Raw genomic sequence first — 18856 nt, forward strand, 5'->3', positions numbered from 1 at the left:
TTTTGCACTGTTTGCACCAGCTGCACACATGCACTTTATGTGGCGAGGATCTTAGTTCTCGGCCCCGTGTCTTTCTGTTCTGTACTGTTTGTTTTATGTTGTTCTATGTAGCACCTGGGTTCAGGAGGAACGTTGTTTCATTTCACTGTGTACTGCATCAGCTATATATGGTTGAAATGACAATAAAAGCTTCTTGACTTGACTTGACTTGAAATGTGGCCCATACAGGGCCATCGAATAAACAAAATGGCCAACCTAACTGGGGCCCACATTCAGCCCATCAATGTGCCCACTCTGACCCCATGCCCACGTGATGCCCATATAACCCAGATAAAACCCATGTGGGGCCCAAATGGACATGTTGGCTGGGGTCTCTAAAATGTTTTATGTTGGTGTGTTCAGTACTGCAAACAACAAACTGTAAAATATCATAATAGAAAAGTATTACTGTTTGATTGTTTTTTATTATTTTGGTTTTAATATCAATCATAAATTTAATTGATTCGACAACAATGGTGGGAATAAAAATAAGCACTAGAAAAGCAAGAAACTTACTGGCAATATGTGTTCTACTTTAAAATTTTATTTGAACAATAATCAGAATTTTATGAAGCTAGGATGGGTTTGTAAATATTTAGCCTTTTCTAACATTCATTACAGTATGTTGGCCAGTCACATACTTCCTTCCCTGGAAAAAAAAAAAATAATCACACACAAGAAAAAGAACAATCCAATGTCCAAACTTTCTGTTTAATTATTGAAGAGTTGCACTGCACACAAAATGCTTACTATATGTCAGTAAATGCTTTCAGGTCATACAAATTCCAGAGAAATTCATTCTTTTTATTTAATTGAAATATATGGGGAATATTTAGACTCGTTCGTGATTAAAAAAAAAATGTAGGGTAAACAAAATCATTTAAAACTTTTTAAAATGTGCTTTTTACACTTCTACATTTGTTTAACTATTTTTCCCACTTCCTTCCATATCTGTCAATATTTAAAGATCAAAGTGCATGTCGCCTGACTCCTGTATGTCGCTCTGCCGCTCTGCTCTTAAAGGAGCCACAACATATTTCACCCGTTACATGTTCCTACATGAAAATACATGAAATATGTTTTGGCTCCTTTAAGAGCAGAGCGGCATTTTGGGAAACCTGTCTGTGCTTATATGATAACTGGACTTAGTGAGCTATCCCTTGACTCTGACTCTACGCGTTACAAACAGTTACTGCCAAACAAACATTAGGCTGACTTGCTCTGTCCAATCTGTTTTCACAAGAAAAAGCAAAGAAATGATGTTGGCCAAGATTCTTAATCTTGTGTACAGAAGAGAAATTGTTTCTGTATGGAGAAGTGTAAGTACACATGCTAGTCAAAGGCTTGACATTGCTGGGATTTATCCTCCCATTGCCACTCCATTTACACAGGATGGAAAGGTGGATTATCAAAGCCTTGATAAAAATCTACAAAAATATGGCAGTATACCTTTCAGAGGTAAGCATAACAATTTATTTACAATTACATTTTCTTATTTAGCAGAACATATACATAACTAGTTTAATTTTGGAAAATGTGGTTTATTTTTGTTAACAGAATATGCATTTGTTTTGCTATCTAGTCAATTCTTAAAATACTATTTCCGAATGCTGGACAATAAAAAATACTTTTACCCAATTTTTTACTTTATTAACAGGTCTTGTGGTCCAGGGATCTAATGGAGAATATCCATACCTAACAAGCGAAGAGCGTATAGATATTGTAAGAAGAGTTAGAGAAATTTTGCCTACATCAAAGATAGTGATGGCTGGATCTGGCTGTGAATGTAAGATGCATTTAGATGTTGATTTACCAACCATTTATTGATGAATTTTCTATCTAATACTTTTCACCCATTTATATACAGTTGAGAAATCAAACCCATACATAAATATAATATATGAACATTATATATATATATATATATATATATATATAAAAATATATATGTGAACATATGTAACCCTATTAAATTTACATTTTACCAGATGTTGTTAATAACTCATGCAATCCACACATATGAAGAAATCAAACCATACAAGTCCATACATTAAGTTATGTGTAATAATGTGAAATGTCACAGGGAAAAAGTATTGAACATGATGTATTTAATACTTCGTACAAAAGCCTTTGTTGGTAATGACAGCATCAAGATGCCTCCTGTATGGAAAAACTAGCTGCACTCATTGCTCAAGTGTGATTTTTAGACTATTCTTCTACACAAACAGTTGTTTAATCTTAAAGGGGATTGGCTGGACCATTCTAGCAGCTTTATTTTCTTTCTCTGGGACCAATTGACAGTTTCCTTGGCTGTGTTTTGAATGAAATTTCCACCCTTGTTTCATCTTCATCATCCTGGTAGATGGCAGCACATTTTTATCAAAAATGTTGTACATTTTTCCATTCATACTTCTTTTAATTATATGAAGTTTGCCAGCATTGTATGCCCCACACCATGATGTTGAAACCTACAAACTTCACTGTTGGTATGGTGACGTTCTCTCTGCTGTCTTCCTAAGCTCCTTTTATATGCTCTGCTCTGTCGCTCAACCCCACTGCCATGTGCTTTTGGGTTTTCCATAACACGTTTGACAGTCGTTCGGAGTGCCTGCCTTTTTGTGTGGATTGTTGTTCCGTCACCACAGTACCCCCCCCTCAGCTCCGAACCTACTGTTGCCAGAATCCAAGCCCAGAGGCCGTGTCTTCGGGAAAAGGCATCTGCTTTGCCGTTCATCGCCCTGGCCCAGCAGAGTTGGGATGTAACGAAGTACAAATACTTTGTTACTGTACATAAGTAGATTTTTCTAGTATCAGTACTTTACTTTACTTCACTGTTTTGTTTTCTACTTTCTACTTTCACATTACATTTTTACACAGTTTTTTTTTTTTTTATCTTACTGCGTGCTGTTTCCTGTAATTGCATGGCTTTTTCAATCTTCCGCTGTTGTATCATTTCCTAGCTCTCACACACCACAGATCTAGGCTAGTTTTCCAAGCTAATAATGAGCAAGGCAGAACGCAACAAGTATTATGGGTCTACCATGTATGAGACAGAAGGTGTCAGTGATGCAAACATGACTGAGAAGAGAGACAATCCTAATCACCTGATTATCATCCGTTTTCTTATTTGTCTTCTATATGGTGGTTGTTCAGCATGGATACATTCCTTAGGTACCAACATTTTTAATTAGTTTTGTATTAATATATTAATTATGGCTGTCAAAATTAATAATGTGTTGTTTACATGTTAACGCAAATTTATTTAAATTTCTGTTTGACCATTTGATATAAATAAATAATTTTCATTTTTATAAAAATATAACATTTTAAAAAAATATAAAAGAGGTGAAATTTTATGCTCCATCCTCAGCATTCTTCTTCCAATATACCCCATGTCCCTTCTCTGCACATGTCCTAACCATCTAAATTGTGCCTCCCTCACCTTGTCTCCAAAACGTCCTACATGTGCTGTCCCTCTAATAAACTAATTTCTAATCCTGTCTATCCTCGTCACTCCCAACAAATATCTCAACATCTTCAGCTCTGCTACCTCCAGCTCCACCTCCTGTCCTGTCACTGCCACTGTCTCTAAACCTGTCTGTCTGTCTGTCTGTCTGTCTGTCTGTCTGTCTGTCTGTCTGTCTGTCTGTCTGTCTGTAAGAGTCACCTCTTACAGACACAGACGGTCTTATCCACAGAACAGAGGTCACATTGCCAGTAACCTCATCTATCATCCTCTGTTGTCTCAATCTTAAACAGTGGTGGTAGGTGGGCTCTGGAATTGCTAGTCTGCTCTAAGGAAAGCTGACTTTATCACAGCCTTGGCTTCCCACTACGCCTTTGACTTTCTGGCACTTACTGGGACCTGGAAATCCCCACAGCACCAACACTGCTACACCAGCTGCTGGTAGACGAGGTGGTACGGGTTTACTGTTGTCACAGAGATGGTGTTTCACACCTCTCCCTTTGTCTCATCTAACCATGTCTTTTCATTTGAATTTCATGCAGTTTCAGTTACCTCTCTAACCAACCTCTTAATCATTGTCATCTACTGCCCTCCTGGTCCCCTTGGAGACATCCTAGAAGAGATGGACACACTCCTCAGTACTTTCCCTTTTGATAGCACCCCTCTAACAGTTCTTGGTGACTTCAACCTCCCATCTGACAAACTTCAGTCATCTTGCCTCCTGACTTTTCTGAATACCTTCTTCTTGACTTTTAACAGCTGCCCTACAACACACAAGGGAGGAAATGTCCTGGACCTGGTTTTTACCCGCCCTACCCCAGCTACAGACATGACTGCCACTCCACTTCAAATTTCTGATCATCACCTGGTTTTCTTTTAAATCACTCTTCCTATTCTACCTGTTCGGGGCTCAGACACACTCACCCAGTTTAAGTGTAGATTAAAAACATATCTTTTTAGCAAAGCCTACACACAACACACATCACATTATCATAACCTTGTGCTCCAGAACATCTGATCACATGCACATTATCAACTTGTGCTGTTAATATCATGAACAGCAGCTACGCTAATTCCTCTCCACTGCTTCTCTTTCTCTCCCCATCCTGAGACACCCTGAGGTTTGGCCAGCTCCAGTCACCTCCTACCTCATGATGATTACGGACCTTTGAAGAAGTAGATGCCGAACTCGCAAACATCCCGAACCATCTAGAGACGTACCAGTGCCATTTGGATCCCGCTACATGTGTGGAGTTTTGACATTGGACCTCCTGGAGTGTTTAAAGGCTCTGGCATGGAGAAGCTGATGCTGGATCTGTGATGATCACAAATGCTGAGCTTATAAAACTAGGAGCTACTAACCATATAGACTGTATAAGACTGCAGAAAGAACATCACTTATAATCTTATACTCCAGTACTCATGTTAGTTCCCACTCTCCAGTGTTCTGTATTGTTGAAAGATTTATGATCAAACTTTTGATGTCACCCAAATGAGGATGGGTTCCCCTGGGTTCCTCTCAAGGTTTCTTCCTCATAACATCTAAGGGAGTTTTTCCTTGCCACAGTCGCCACAGCTTGCTCATCAGGGACAAATTCACACCATTCACCTTAACTGTTGATTTGTGTAAAGCTGCTTTGAGACAATGTCTGTTGTGAAAAGCGCTATACAAATAAACTTGACTTGACTTGACTTACATATTCTCCCCCACTAAAACAGAACTTCTGGTCATCCCAGGTGATTCATCTCTAGGTAAAGATCTCTAAATAACTCTTCATGACTCTCTGCTCCTCCCCCTCAGCCACTGCTCGCAACCTTGGGGTAACTATGGACAATCTCCTCACATGTTGCTAATGTGGCTTGTTCTTGTCCATTTCATCCGAAGGATTCAATCATTTCTGTCCACACATGCTTCCCAGGTGTTTGTTCAGTCTCTTGTCATTTTGAGACTTGACTACTGCAACTCTCTCTGAACACTATTCGTCCACTGAAAATGATCCAAAACACAGCTGCATGACTTGTGTTCAATCTGCCTAAGTTTTCTCACACCACCCCACTGCTGCGCTCCCTCACTGGCTTCCAGTAGGTGCCCAAATCAGATTCAAAACACTGATGCTTGCCTACAAGGCCTAAAATAGACCAGCACCTTCTTACCTCAAAGACCTCATTACTTCTCGCACTGCACCACGCTGTCTGAAATTCTACAGCACTGCTCGACTGGTACCATCTTCTCTCAGAATGAGATGTAAGTATATTGAAGTCTCTTCTTTGTTCTGGCACTGAGGTAGTGAAATGAACTTCCTCTAGATGTATGTACAGCGGAGTCCCTGGTTATCTTTATGCGAGGGTTGAAGACCTACACTTAAATTAGCACTCTTTAAGTTTGTTTTGTGAAAATCAAGAGTTATCTTTTGATTAATATTAAGTTTGTTATCTAGCATACCAGTGTAGATGTATTTATTGCTAGAGACTTAAAGCACAAGGGCGTCTGCTAAATGTCGCAAATGTAAATGTAAACCATACAACATAGCAGGTCTCATCAAAGTCCTATAAACTTTCCCTTTCACTCTTGCAGTTACCCTTCTTTCACAAATAACTCCTGCCACTCTTCTCCACCCACTCCACTCTGCCTGCACTCTTTCCTTCACTTCTCTAAAACACTCTCCATTACATTGCATTGCTTTACTGTTGCTAACAGATGGTCACTTCGTCTTTCAGCCTGGCTTCCACTACTATTCATGGTGTGACTGATCAACTTTATTCCCCTGTAGTTACTGCAGGTCTGCACATTCCCCTTATTCTTAAAGACTGGTACAGAATAGTCCTCCTTCATTCCTTAGGCATCCTCTCACCTTCCAAAATCTTGTTAAAAAATCTTGTTAAAAACTCCACTGTCTACTGTCTCTCCTAAACATCTTTATGCTTCTACCAGTATGTCATCTGGTCCAACCGACTTGCCTCTCTTCATCCTCTTAATCCCTGCTCTCACTTCCTCCTTACTAATCCTATCAACTTCCTGCTTCACCATCTCCACCTCATTAAACCCTCTCTCTCTGTCTTATTTTCCTCATTTATCAGCTGCTCAAAATACTCCCTCCATCTTCTCAACACACTCTCCTCACTATTCAACACATTTCCATCTCTATCCTTTATTTCTCTAACTTGCAGCACATCCTTCCCAGCTTGGTCCCTCTGCTTAGCCAATCAGTATAAATCCTTTTCTCCTTGCTTAGTGTACAACTTCACATACAGATGTTTATCGAGTTATACTATTTTACATGAAAACCAAATGTTTTAAGTTCATAGCAAAAAGGCTTTGCCATTCCAATAATTTCAGAGTGGACTGTAAAAAGTCATAATAAAATGCTGATTTGAGTTTGACTGCTCCATTTTAACAATCCAGATCCCTTTATGCAGTAAAATTATGAATCAAATATTTTTTTGTGTTCTCTCTCTAGCCACAAGAGGCACAATCAAAATGAGTGAGAGTATGGCCAGTGCAGGTGCTGATTGTGTGTTGGTAGTGACACCATGTTTTTATCATGGAAGAATGAATAGCAGTGCTCTCATTCACCACTATACACAGGTGAGTTATATAATGTAATGTAAAGTATTTGGGGGCGGGCCAGGGGGAAGAGAGTGTCTTGATCAACGGCAAAATGTTAACCCTTAAAACTAGCATATAAATAATTTGTTAGTACCTGACACTGTGCTGTATGATTACATAGTAAGTAGGGACTCTGGCAAAACTAGTTATGACAGCATAACTAAAAGGGAGAGCCAGAACAATCACCATCAACAAACTTGATTGAATATGTGAGAGTTGGGGGACAACAGCGTCCTCACAACCCAAATAAAAATCTATAACCATGAGCACTCCAGATCTGCCCCTTTAATAAAAAAAAAAACCTTTTTTTAAATGTTTTCAACTTAGACTGTGAGAGTCATAACTGGAAGACTTTTTCCATAACTCTGGAGCTTTGTAAGAGAAAGCTTTGCCCCCTGCTGCAGTCTTTAATATTTAAGGTACCAACAAATAGCCTGTACCTTTTGACCAAAGTCAAGGAACATTGTAATCAACCATCTAGTGCTTTATACACCTGTATTAGTATTTTATAATACATTTCAGATTCAGTGGGAGCAAATGTAGAGTGGATAAGACAGGGTAATGTGGACATATTTTATATTTTTTAGGGTTTGGGATGGGGCTCTTGATTACAGTGACGAATAATGTTAATGCTAGAGGTCTGGCTATTGAAAGTGCCAAGTTAACACATTTAGATATTTATAGATCTATTTTATTATTATTTTTTAATCTCAAATCCAAATAGATTTGTGCACAAAGGCATTTAAGATCAATTTAAGATTTAAGTCAGGCCTACTTGTCCATACTCTGTCAACAGACAGATTCCAAATTCATGTCAAAAACTTAAAGAAACTATTTCATCCATGACCCTTGCTATTCTAGATAGTTTTATTAGCCAGTTATTTTCATTGTATTAGACAATCAGTTGTAATATACATTATATCAGGTGCTCTTGGGTTCCCAGTGTTCTCTGACCATTTCATTTTAGTTCTGTCAAATTTAATTTCTTTTTTTTTTTTTTTTGTAAGAGTGTCATTGATTAAATTAGTTAAAAACAAAACAAAGAAACAACTAAACGGCATTGGTCACTAATCAAATAATTTCCATTAAAACCAACAAAGATCTCAGTGTGTCTGGGATGTACAGATTGATTTAAAATCTGGGATAAATTGTAAATAGAAGAGGGAAAGGTGTGTGCGTATGTGCATGGAAATTTGTGGTTCTGAAAATGGGCATTAGGAGGTTGTTTAAGTTTATAAATATGACCATCCAGTCATTTAAATTGCTGAGTATGTTATCATAATTACAGTCATAAGGCCTGTGTGAACATAGTCTAATATGTTTAAATGATGCATGTAAAAAAGATTTTGCATGTTGGTGAAGTGGTAGCTCAGTGGTTAAGTGTTTAAGACTTTTAATAAGAAAGTTCGAATCCCAGCACAACTAAGCTGTTACTGCTCAAGGCCCTCTACTGCTCAGTCTATAAATAAGATAAATGTAGGTTGCTCTGGTTAAGGGTGCATGCCATAAAAGGCTATACCATGAGGGATTTTTTAAAGCATACAGACTGACTTGTACTGATGTTTTAATATTACCCTTTACTCCACCATTCAGGTAGCAGATTCCAGTCCAATACCCATCATTCTGTATAGCGTGCCAGCCAACACCTTTCTGGATCTTCCTCTTGAGGCAGTGGTACAGTTATCCCAGCATCCAAATATAATCGGCATCAAAGATAGTGGTGGAGATGTAAGAGCTACTTTTTATTTATTTTGTTTATTGCATTTTTTATGTATGCCTGCCAAATTCTTTAACTTGTAAAAATATGCTGATGGGTAAACTGGCAAAATTGAACTAATGTGAAAAGGTGGGTGAATGTGTGTCTTCATGGTTTCCTGCAATGAAGTAGTATCTTCTAGAGGGCATATTTCCATCTTGTTGCATCTCCAGTGTTTCTTGGATAAGCTCTGGATCCACATGATTCCAACCAAGGAACAAAGTTACTGAAGATGACTGAATTTTGATTATGAATTATGATTATAATAATGAATAGGTCCCCTTTGAAAAAATAGGGCCCCAATGAAATTAAGGACACGACTGATTTTACATTACTAACTATTACTACTAACTTACTACTAATTTGCTATAACTAGATGACTTCTAGATTTGGTAATCAAATATAAAATCTGTGACAACAAATAAAATTTTAGCTTTAATTTTCAGATATTTAAACTTTTTTGAACCTACCATTTTTTTCCTAATGGCTAAAAATGAATTTACATTCACCTGTGTGCCACTTTACAGAAAAATGCATTTAATGTCAATGACCGTTCCCAGTATATAATGTATTTATTTTTTTATCCTGACTTCTTCAGGAAAATGTGAAGGTTTTAGGCTAGCAAGGCCAATCACCATGCATTTCATCTCCTGAAAGTTTAAGCTTTCTATCTATCGATCGATCTATTGATCTATACAAACATACATACATACATACATACATACATACATACATACATATATATATATATATATATATATATATATATATATATATATATATATATATATATATATATATATATATATATATATATACTGTATAGTACACCCCTCACATTGCAGCAACCATTTTATTAAATGTTCTCAAGGGACTATAGAATTTTATATACTTTAGAGTAGTCAATGTAAAGTTTGTATAGCATTGCAGATTTACTTATCTCTAAAAATAACTCAACATACAGCGATTTTCATCCAAATAACTGGCAACAAATGTGAGTACACCCTAAGCGAACATGTCAAAATTGTGTCCAAAGTGTCAATATTTTGTGTGAGCAACATTATTTTGCACTGCCTTAATTCAATTAATTTTTATTTGCATTGCGCTTTTAACAATGAACATTGTCTCAAAGCAGCTTTACACAGATAATGTGGTGATAAAAAATGTATATGTAAGTAAGTTTGTCCTTGATGAGCAAACCGGTGGCGACTGTGGCAAGGAAAAACTCAGAGATGGCATCCTCATCTGGGTTGCACCGAATGTCCATTTATTGCAGATATACGATGTTGCGGGGTGCAGTGATGATGATCAGAAGCGAACTGTATTCCTGAGTCAATGTAGCAGACTGTTGACATTAACTACAGTCCAAATCCATCCTTAAAGCGCTCGTTCTTACTCCGGAATTTCATGAAACCACCATCACAGAGTGGCCTCCAGTCGAAGAGAACACTATCCAGAGGCAGGCCTGGACGAAGTAGGAAGATCCACGGAGGGAAGAGGGAACAGTTGTCACTGGAACCTCAGGAGCATGTGTAACGAGAGAGAGAGAGAGAGAGAGAGAGAGAGAGAGAGAGAGAGAGAGAGAGAGAGAGAGAGAGAGAGAGAGATATGGATTATTATGTGTCCTTATTGTTGTATGAAAGTTAATGTCACTGTGCAGTTGGGGACTCCGGCAAGACTTGCTATGGCAGCATAACTAAAAGGGAGAACCAGAAGGTAACAACAACATGAGGGATCTCTGGGATAAGAGACGACCCACCACACCACCGTCAACAAACCCGAGTGAACGTGTGAGAGTGAGGGGATGACAGCATACAAATATCCCAGTTCACCAAACACTCAATATCCATTATCCCTCCAGATCTGCTCCTTTACCTAAGAAAAATCTGCTGATAAAAGACTTGACTAAATAAATACATTTCAACCTCGACATGAACACTGAGACTGTGTCTGAGTCCCAAACACTGATTAGAAGGCTGTTCCATAACTGTGGGGCTTTATAAGAGAAAGATCTGCCCCCTGCTGTAGTCTTCATTATTTGAGGAACCAACAGATAGCCAGCACCTTTTGATCTAAGTAGGCGTGGAGGATCATACTGGTACAGAAGTTCACTCAGATACTGCGGTGCGTGACCATTAAGTGCTTTATACATCAGTAGTAGTATTTTATAATCAATGCGAGATTTGATGAGGAGCAGTGTAGACTGATTAAAACAGGAGTGATGTGGTCATATTTCCTAGATCTCGTGAGGACTCTTGCTGCTGCATTCTGAACTAACTGAAGCTTATTAATGCACTTACTCGAACACCCAGACAGTAAAGTGTTACGGTAGTCTAATCTAGATGTTACAAAAGCATGAACTAGTTTTTCTGCATCCTGTAACGACATCATATTTCTAATTTTAGCAATATTTGTAAATTGAAAGAAGGCGATCCTGGTAATATTATCACATGAGCCTCAAAGGAAAGACTAGGGTCAATAATAACACCAAGGTCTTTGATTGCTGTACACGCTGAAACAGAAACACCATCCAGAGATGCTACGTAATCGGAAAGTTTGCTTCTAGCTGCATGTGGTCCTAGTAAAAGTACTTCCGTCTTATCTGAGTTGAGCAGAAGAAATCAAGCATCCACTGTCTAATATCCTTTACACACTTCTCAACATTGTTAAGCTGATCTCTCTCATCTGGCTTTGCTAAAATATACAGCTGAGTATCATCAGCATAGCAATTGTATTCGAAACACCAAAGCTTTGATAGAAGATACACAAATTTGTGTGGTCCTGTCAAGCAGACAAAACATACATATAATGAATAGAACATGTGGCTTTTCATGATTGTACGAAGTATGTCACTTAGGATGTATTTGCTTTTGTTGCATGCTATTTTGACAAAAATGGCTGTACTGTAGTTATTTTATCAGAGGACAGCATATCAATACTGCTGTACAAACTGCACATTAGATACGCTAAAATATGTCCAAGTTTCATTTCTATAGTATTGCCCCTTTTGAGAAGTGAGGGGTGTACTCACTTTCGTTAGATAGATAGATAGATAGATAGATAGATAGATAGATAGATAGATAGATAGATAGATTGATAGATTGATAGATTGATTGATTATATTTTATATGGCAGTGGGTGAAAGCTGGTGTAGGCATGTGTGTTTGTATGGTGTATACCTAGCCAGTGTATCTATCTATCATGTTACAATAATGATAAAGACATATGAGCTATGAAGTAACACATGTAGTAAACAAAAAATTTAATTTTATCACAATTTAACACTCAAGGCATTCTCTCATCAAATTCACATGGCAGTCAATTGTAGCCCAGCCTAGGACATGGTGGCTTTTGGAGAGTGGTAGCTTAGTTCCGACCGCCGGGCTGTGTACTGGCACGGTCTGTGGGTGAATTGGTACCGTGCCGCACAGAAAGAATACATAACCTACATTATTTCCATTTTATTTATTATCTGATTTTGAACGTTGTTTTATTTTGAAGAATTACTAGATTCTCACCGCCATATCTGTCTATCACTCTCGCTTGATGCATGTCAAGATGCCTCGACTCGGTCTCATGTCTTACCTCCATCCGCTACCTTCCTAAAGGGGCTCCGGCCAGTAACACATAATACATTACCGGTAAATTGAAACCCCCAATCTACATTTGCAGAAATGCAGCACCACAACTTGCAGGAAACCGCCACCATGCTTTGCTGCCTGCAGACACTAATTATTATACCGCTCCCCAGTCGTTTGGCAAACAACTTGTTTTTTGCTACAGCAAAGCATTTCAGGTTTTAGCTCATCAGTTTAGTGCACCTGCTGCCATTTGTGCATTGTTGAGTCACCCAGTCTTGTTCCCATATACATTTATATATATATATATATATATATATATATATATATATATATATATATATATATATATATATATATATATATATATATATATATATATAAAATCACATAAGGGTAGTAATGGTACACGTAAATACAAATTATTATAAACCATATATTATAACCAAGCAGGCATTGTATTTAAAATAAAAAAAATAAAATAAAAAAAAGTTCACAAATGTTAATATTAATAAAAAAACAACAAGAAATTTTATGTAGCATTATTTCTTGCCCCTAACTGTTATTCTTTTCACATTGGGATTAACTGATAGATTACAAGAATAGGTCTGATTGTATATAAAACAAGATCACAGGATTTCCAGGTGTTGGCAGGATCTGCTGGATTCCTTATGGCTGCCTATTCAGTAGGTGAGGCATTAGTATTCATATTCTTTATATATATTTATTTTTTATTTGAAGTAAATCACACTAAAAATCTAGATTTTAGAATGAGAATATAGATTTGTTTTTTTTCTAGATTCCAGCAATATATAGAACAAGGAAGTAAATATTCAATAATCTGATTATTTAAGAATGCACTTAATTTCTATGTCCCTATATAAATGTAAGCAGGTCCCTATATAAAATGTCATTTTCCATATGCCTAATATTTTCTGTAAAAGAAAGCTACACTGTCCCTTGCATCTCCTACATAGAACATAATCCACCTGTGTGCACCTTCCTCCACTCTTATACGTCACCCTATGCTCCTCTTCCTTCTTAAAATACGTATTTACTACAGCCATTTCAATCGTTTTAGCAAAATCAACCACCATCCTGCCATTCCTCTCCATAAGACCTACCCATCACCTCCTCGCCAACCTCTGTTCCTTTAACCTACATGCCTATTAAAGTCTGCCCTGATCACCAATCGTTCTTTCCTAGGTACACCTTCTACCACTTCATCTAACTCTGTCCAGAATGTTTCCTTCTCCTCTATCTCACAACCTACTTATGGAGCATAGGCACTGATGACATTTATCATCACCCCATCAACTTCCAGCTTCACATTCATTACCCTATCAGAAACTCTCTTCATCTCCACTACACTCTTACTGTACTCTTCTTTCAAAATCACCCCATACACAATTTCTCTTTGATGTTTGTGGATGATATTGTGATTTGTGGTGAGAGTAGGGAGCAGGTTGAGAAGAGCCTGGAGAGGTGGAGATATGCGCTGGAAAGAAGAGGAATGAAAGTCAGTAGGAGTAAGACAGAGTACATGTGTGTGAATGAGAGGGAGGGCAGTGGAGTGGTGCGGTTGCAGGGAGATGTGATGAAGGTGGATAAGTTTAGGTACCTGGGGTCAACAGTGCAAAGAAATGGAGAGTGTGCTAGATAAGTGAAGAAAAGAATGCAGGCAGGGTGGAATGGGTGGAGAAGAGTGGCAGGAGTAATTTGTGATAGTAGGGTATCTGCAAGAGTGAAAGGGAAAGTTTATAGGACTGTGGTGAGACCTACGATATTGTATGGTTTAGAGACAGTGGCATTGAGTAAAAGACACGAGGTGGAGCTGGAGGTAGCAGAGCTGAAGATGTTAAGGTTTTTTGTGGGAGTGACGAGAATGGAGAGGATTAGAAATTACTTTATTAGAAGGACAGCGCATGTAGGACGTTTTAAAGAAAAGGTGAGGGAGGCACGATTGAGATGGTTTGGACATGTGCAGAGGAGGGACATGGTGTATATCAGTAGGAGAATTCTGAAGATGGAGCCACCTGGAAGGAGGAAAAGAGGAAGGCCAAGGAGGAGGTTTATGGATGTGGTGATGGAAGACATGCAGGTAGTTGTTTTGAAAGAGGCAGATGTAGAGGACAGGGTAGTATGGAGATGGATGATCCGCTGGGCGAACCCTAGTGGGAGCAGCCGAAAGAAGAAGAAGATATTTTTGGGCATTGTAAAAGCATTTTTATTGGTACTCTCAGATGTTTCAACCACAGTGAATATTTTGAGAGTTCCAACTTACATATCAATTATTTTTCTTTCACAGTATATCTGGATAGATTCCCACTTAATATTTAGCAGTTCTGAGTATAGTAAAGATATGAGTATAGTACTTTTTCTATCAAATGTTAAAAGCATATATTTGGAAACAATTTTTTCAATAAGTGATATGCCCTGATCTTAACTTATTTTATTTTTTCTTTCTTTTGAAGGTGCTGCTGGGGGTGTGTGTGCTTTAGCAAATGTTTTGGGTAAACAGATCTGTGAGCTAGCACAGCTTTGTACATCTGGACAATGGGACAAAGCCAAAGAACTCCAGTACCGCTTAATTGAACCAAACACTGCAGTAAGGTTTTATTTTATATATACATATACATACTGTATACACTACATAGAAACAGTAACAAACTTAACAGTAGGGGGGGACAATAAATATAAAATTTCTCATTAGCAATTTTTGAAGGGGACACAAATAAACTTTCTTTCGACTTCTCCCGTTAGAGGTCGCCACAGTCGCCACACACTCCATCCGCATGTTTGATTTGGCACGTTTTTACGCTGGATTCCCTTCCTAACGCATCCCTCCCCATTTATCCGGGCTTGGGACCGGCACTAAGGCTTGTGCAACCCTAATGGCTGGGGTTGGTTCCCTGACCGGGGATCGAACCCGGGCCGCAGCGGTGAGAGTGCCGCATCCTAACCACTAGACCACCAGGGAACCTTTAGAAGGGGACACAAATAATCCAGTCAAATTGTACTTATAAAGACACAGTGTCCCCACAGCTACAATCATTATTATTGTAGCATGGAGACTGCATCATTATGGTTATTTTCAAAGTTCTCAGGTTCAATGACAAAGCAAAACAAGGAATTAAAAAAAGGTTATAATTTTATTTAAAATAAATTAGGACACTTAAGAACAGAATAGAAATTGATTATACAAAAAAATGCAGTGTGGTCAGTTCGGATGTAGCACAGTGTTCATTTACTAAATTTACTAAACACCTCGGATCCTCGGAATTAAATCATCATCGTCTTTCATAAACGTCATGTCCTGTTCGGCTTACAAACACAATTAGTCTCCACACAAATATTTTATTTGACATAATGGTTATATTCTTTACAGGAGACTTTTGCAGAATTAAATTGTTTGCTAAGATATATTTCTAGTTAATGAGCTCAAGGTCATATCTTAATTTATTTAAGATATTATTTATTTTATATTTTAGTTGTGTGCATAAATTGCTTACAACAGGAGTTGGCAGTGAGACCTCCTTCCATGATCTCTTTCGGCAACCTGTAGAGTACCTTGCAAGCCTGACTCCATTCAAGCCAGCTTCCAATGTTAATACACACTTGTGTGTTTGTTTAGCCATATGCATTTTTTTATATCTTCATCTAGGTTTGGTATCACTTTCTTGTTTTGCCTGTTAATGCTGCTTGCCTATCACCTGACCTTAGCCTGAATTAATTTTTGATTCTACTTGCAGATCAGTATATTTGTTTTTTTTGTTTTTTTTTTATAAACACTTTTATGCTGCACTTGCATACATTTCCGTTATTGTGCATTCTGTAAATTTACGACAGTCTAGTTTTGTTTTAATAATTGTTTTATCTCATTTAACAAGATAATATTTATTTTAATTGGACAGTGTATTTGATATTATATATTACTGGAATGGGGTTTATTGATATTTCCTTTTATTATATTTTTTATTTTTGTTAGGTCACAAGAAAATTTGGTGTTCCTGCCCTAAAACAAGCAATGGAGTGGTTTGGATACCAAGGTGGTGTATGCCGCTCCCCTCTGCAACCTTTGTCAAAGATGGAGTTAGAAAATCTTCAAGCAGACTTCTCCTCAAATGGATGGCTGTAGATGCACTTCAGATCACTAATGTCTTATTAATCAAGTTCTAGACATATTGTAATCGCTAATGTTTAAGTTGAAATATTTTAAAAATATTTCTTCAACTGCCATTGAGATTCCCAGAGATCAAATGCTAATGCTGAGTTTCTAGCACTTGGTGGGTAAATAAAGATTACATTCATTTAACTTAAACCACCCGTGACACTTTCTTGGGTTTGAGTGAGCACAAGAAAATGGGCAGCACATTTGTAACACTATAAAGACTTTTTATCTTTTGATTGGAGTGTTTTGAGGTCTTACTCTAATAAACAGCTTTTTTTCCCCCTCTTGCATCTGTGTCACTCTTGTTTTATCCTCTACTTACCACTGCTAAATAGATTCGATTCGATTCGATTCAACTTTATTGTCATTACACATGTACAAGTACAAGGCAACGAAGTGCAGTTTGGGTCTAACCAGAGTGCAATAACAGCAAGTGCAGGATATACAGTGTTACATGATTTACATAAATTAAATAGAATTGAATATAGGATTATAAAAAGTAATTTACAGATGTATATGTACTATGAATATACAGATGAATATATATATATATATATATATATATATATATATATATATATATATATATATATATATATATATATATATATATATATACTATGAATATAATATACAGATAAATATAATATACTGATGAATATATGTGTATTATGAATATAATATACAGGTGGATAGATATGTACTATGAACAATTATGTACAGGTGAGTATATATGTACTATGAGCAGTAATAAATAAATAAATATATATATGTACTATTGACGATTTACAGATTACTATAAACAGAGATTTACAAAAGGATGTGAACGGTGAACATAATTTATTATTATAAACAGAAGAACGGGTATATATAAAGTGGTAATAAGTTAGTGGTGAGCAGCAATACTAAGAGAGTAGTGTGCAAATGAGCAATGTTTTTGTAACAGTCCATTAGTGCAATAACAAAGTGTGAGGTGAGAAATGAGCAAGTGTCCAAGTGAGCATGAGTTTTTGTGCAGACAGTTCATTAGCGAAATAACGAAGTGTGGGGGGAAATGTGGTCGTGTGTCAGCGAGGGGCAGAGTTCAGTAAAGAGACAGCTATAGGAAAAAAGCTGTTCTTTAGTCTGCTGGTCCGGGTCCGGAGGCACCTGAAACACCTGCCAGAGGGCAGAAGAGTAAACAGTCTATGGGCGGGATGAGACGAGTCCTTAAGAATGCTGCGAGCTTGATGCAGACAGTGTTTCTTCTGGATGTCAACCATGGCTGGGAGTAAAGTCCCTGTGATGTGCCGGGGAGTGCCCTTCTTCCCTCCAGGGACTGTGCAAAAGTTTTAGACAGGTATGAAAAAAATATGTAAAGTGAGAATGCTTAAAAAACAAAAAACAAAACAAAAAAAAAAACCATAATTGCATAATCAGGAATTTTGCAAGAGTCAGGTGTTTAATTCAATTCAATTCAATTCAATTCATTTTTATTTGTGTAGTGCTTTTAACAATGAACATTGTCTCAAAGCAGCTTTACACAGATAATGTGGTGATTAAACGTAAATATGTTCTTTGTAAGTATGTTTGTCCCTGATGAGCAACTGTGGCAAGGAAAAACTCCCCGAGATGGCATAAGGAAGAAACCTTGAGAGAAACCAGACTCAAGAGGGAACCCATCCTCATCTGGGTTGCCCCAAATGTCCATTTGAAGCAGATATACAATGCTGCGGGGTACAGTGATGACGATCAGAAGCAAACTGCACTCCAGAGTCAGTGCAGCAGACCGCCGACACCAACTACAGTCCAATCCATCCTCAAAGCACCCGTTCTACTCCGGAATTACATGGAACCACCCAAGGTGTTGATGAGAGACCGTCCCAAGCTGCACAGAAGTGTGAAGATCTACGGAGGGGAGAGGGGCAGGAACAGTGGTCACTGGAGCCTCAGAAGCATGTTTAGAGAGAGAGAGAGAGAGAGAGAGAAAGAGAGAGAGAGAGAGAGAGAGAAAGAGAGAGAGAGAGAGAGAGAGAGAGAGAGAGAGAGAGAGAGAGAGAGAGAGAAAAAGTGACAGGAAGAGAAGGATATGGATTATTAAGTGTCCCTATTGGTGTATGAAAGTTAATGTCACTGTGCAGTTTGGACTCCGGCAAGACTCGCTATGGCAGCATAACTAAAAGGGAGAACCAGAAGGTAACACAGACATGAGGGATCTCTGGGATAAGAGACGACCCACCACACCACCGTCAACAAACCC

General features: G+C 37.8%; 1 protein-coding gene across 3 annotated transcripts; it reads left to right on the forward strand.

Moving 5' to 3' along the window:
- Positions 1 to 1137: 1137 nt before the first annotated feature.
- hoga1 (4-hydroxy-2-oxoglutarate aldolase 1) lies at positions 1138 to 16895 on the forward strand. Of its 3 annotated transcripts, XM_083550720.1 has the most exons (7): positions 1140 to 1497; positions 1697 to 1825; positions 6964 to 7091; positions 8706 to 8840; positions 13040 to 13136; positions 14921 to 15054; positions 16435 to 16895. In XM_083550720.1, the coding sequence occupies exons 1-7, from the start codon at positions 1296 to 1298 to the stop codon at positions 16582 to 16584; spliced, it is 975 nt and encodes a 324-aa protein (XP_083406846.1). In that variant the 5' UTR covers positions 1140 to 1295; the 3' UTR covers positions 16585 to 16895. The 3 variants fall into 3 exon arrangements, with proteins under 3 accessions (XP_083406847.1, XP_083406848.1, XP_083406846.1); XM_083550721.1 differs by lacking the exon at positions 1697 to 1825 and having other exon boundaries at positions 1138 to 1497; XM_083550722.1 differs by lacking the exons at positions 13040 to 13136; positions 14921 to 15054 and having other exon boundaries at positions 1138 to 1497.
- Positions 16896 to 18856: the final 1961 nt, after the last annotated feature.

This window comes from Silurus aristotelis (assembly GCF_946808225.1).
Source record: "Silurus aristotelis genome assembly, chromosome: 9".
Taxonomy (NCBI): domain Eukaryota; kingdom Metazoa; phylum Chordata; class Actinopteri; order Siluriformes; family Siluridae; genus Silurus; species Silurus aristotelis.

Bases quoted from the DNA above. Each gene is read 5' to 3' on its own strand.
- hoga1 (XM_083550720.1), top strand. From the start codon at position 1,296: ATGATGTTGGCCAAGATTCTTAATCTTGTGTACAGAAGAGAAATTGTT. The intron at 1,826-6,963 runs GTAAGATGCATT...TTCTCTCTCTAG, and splicing joins GGCTGGATCTGGCTGTGAAT to CCACAAGAGGCACAATCAAA. The intron at 13,137-14,920 runs GTGAGGCATTAG...TTTCTTTTGAAG, and splicing joins TATGGCTGCCTATTCAGTAG to GTGCTGCTGGGGGTGTGTGT.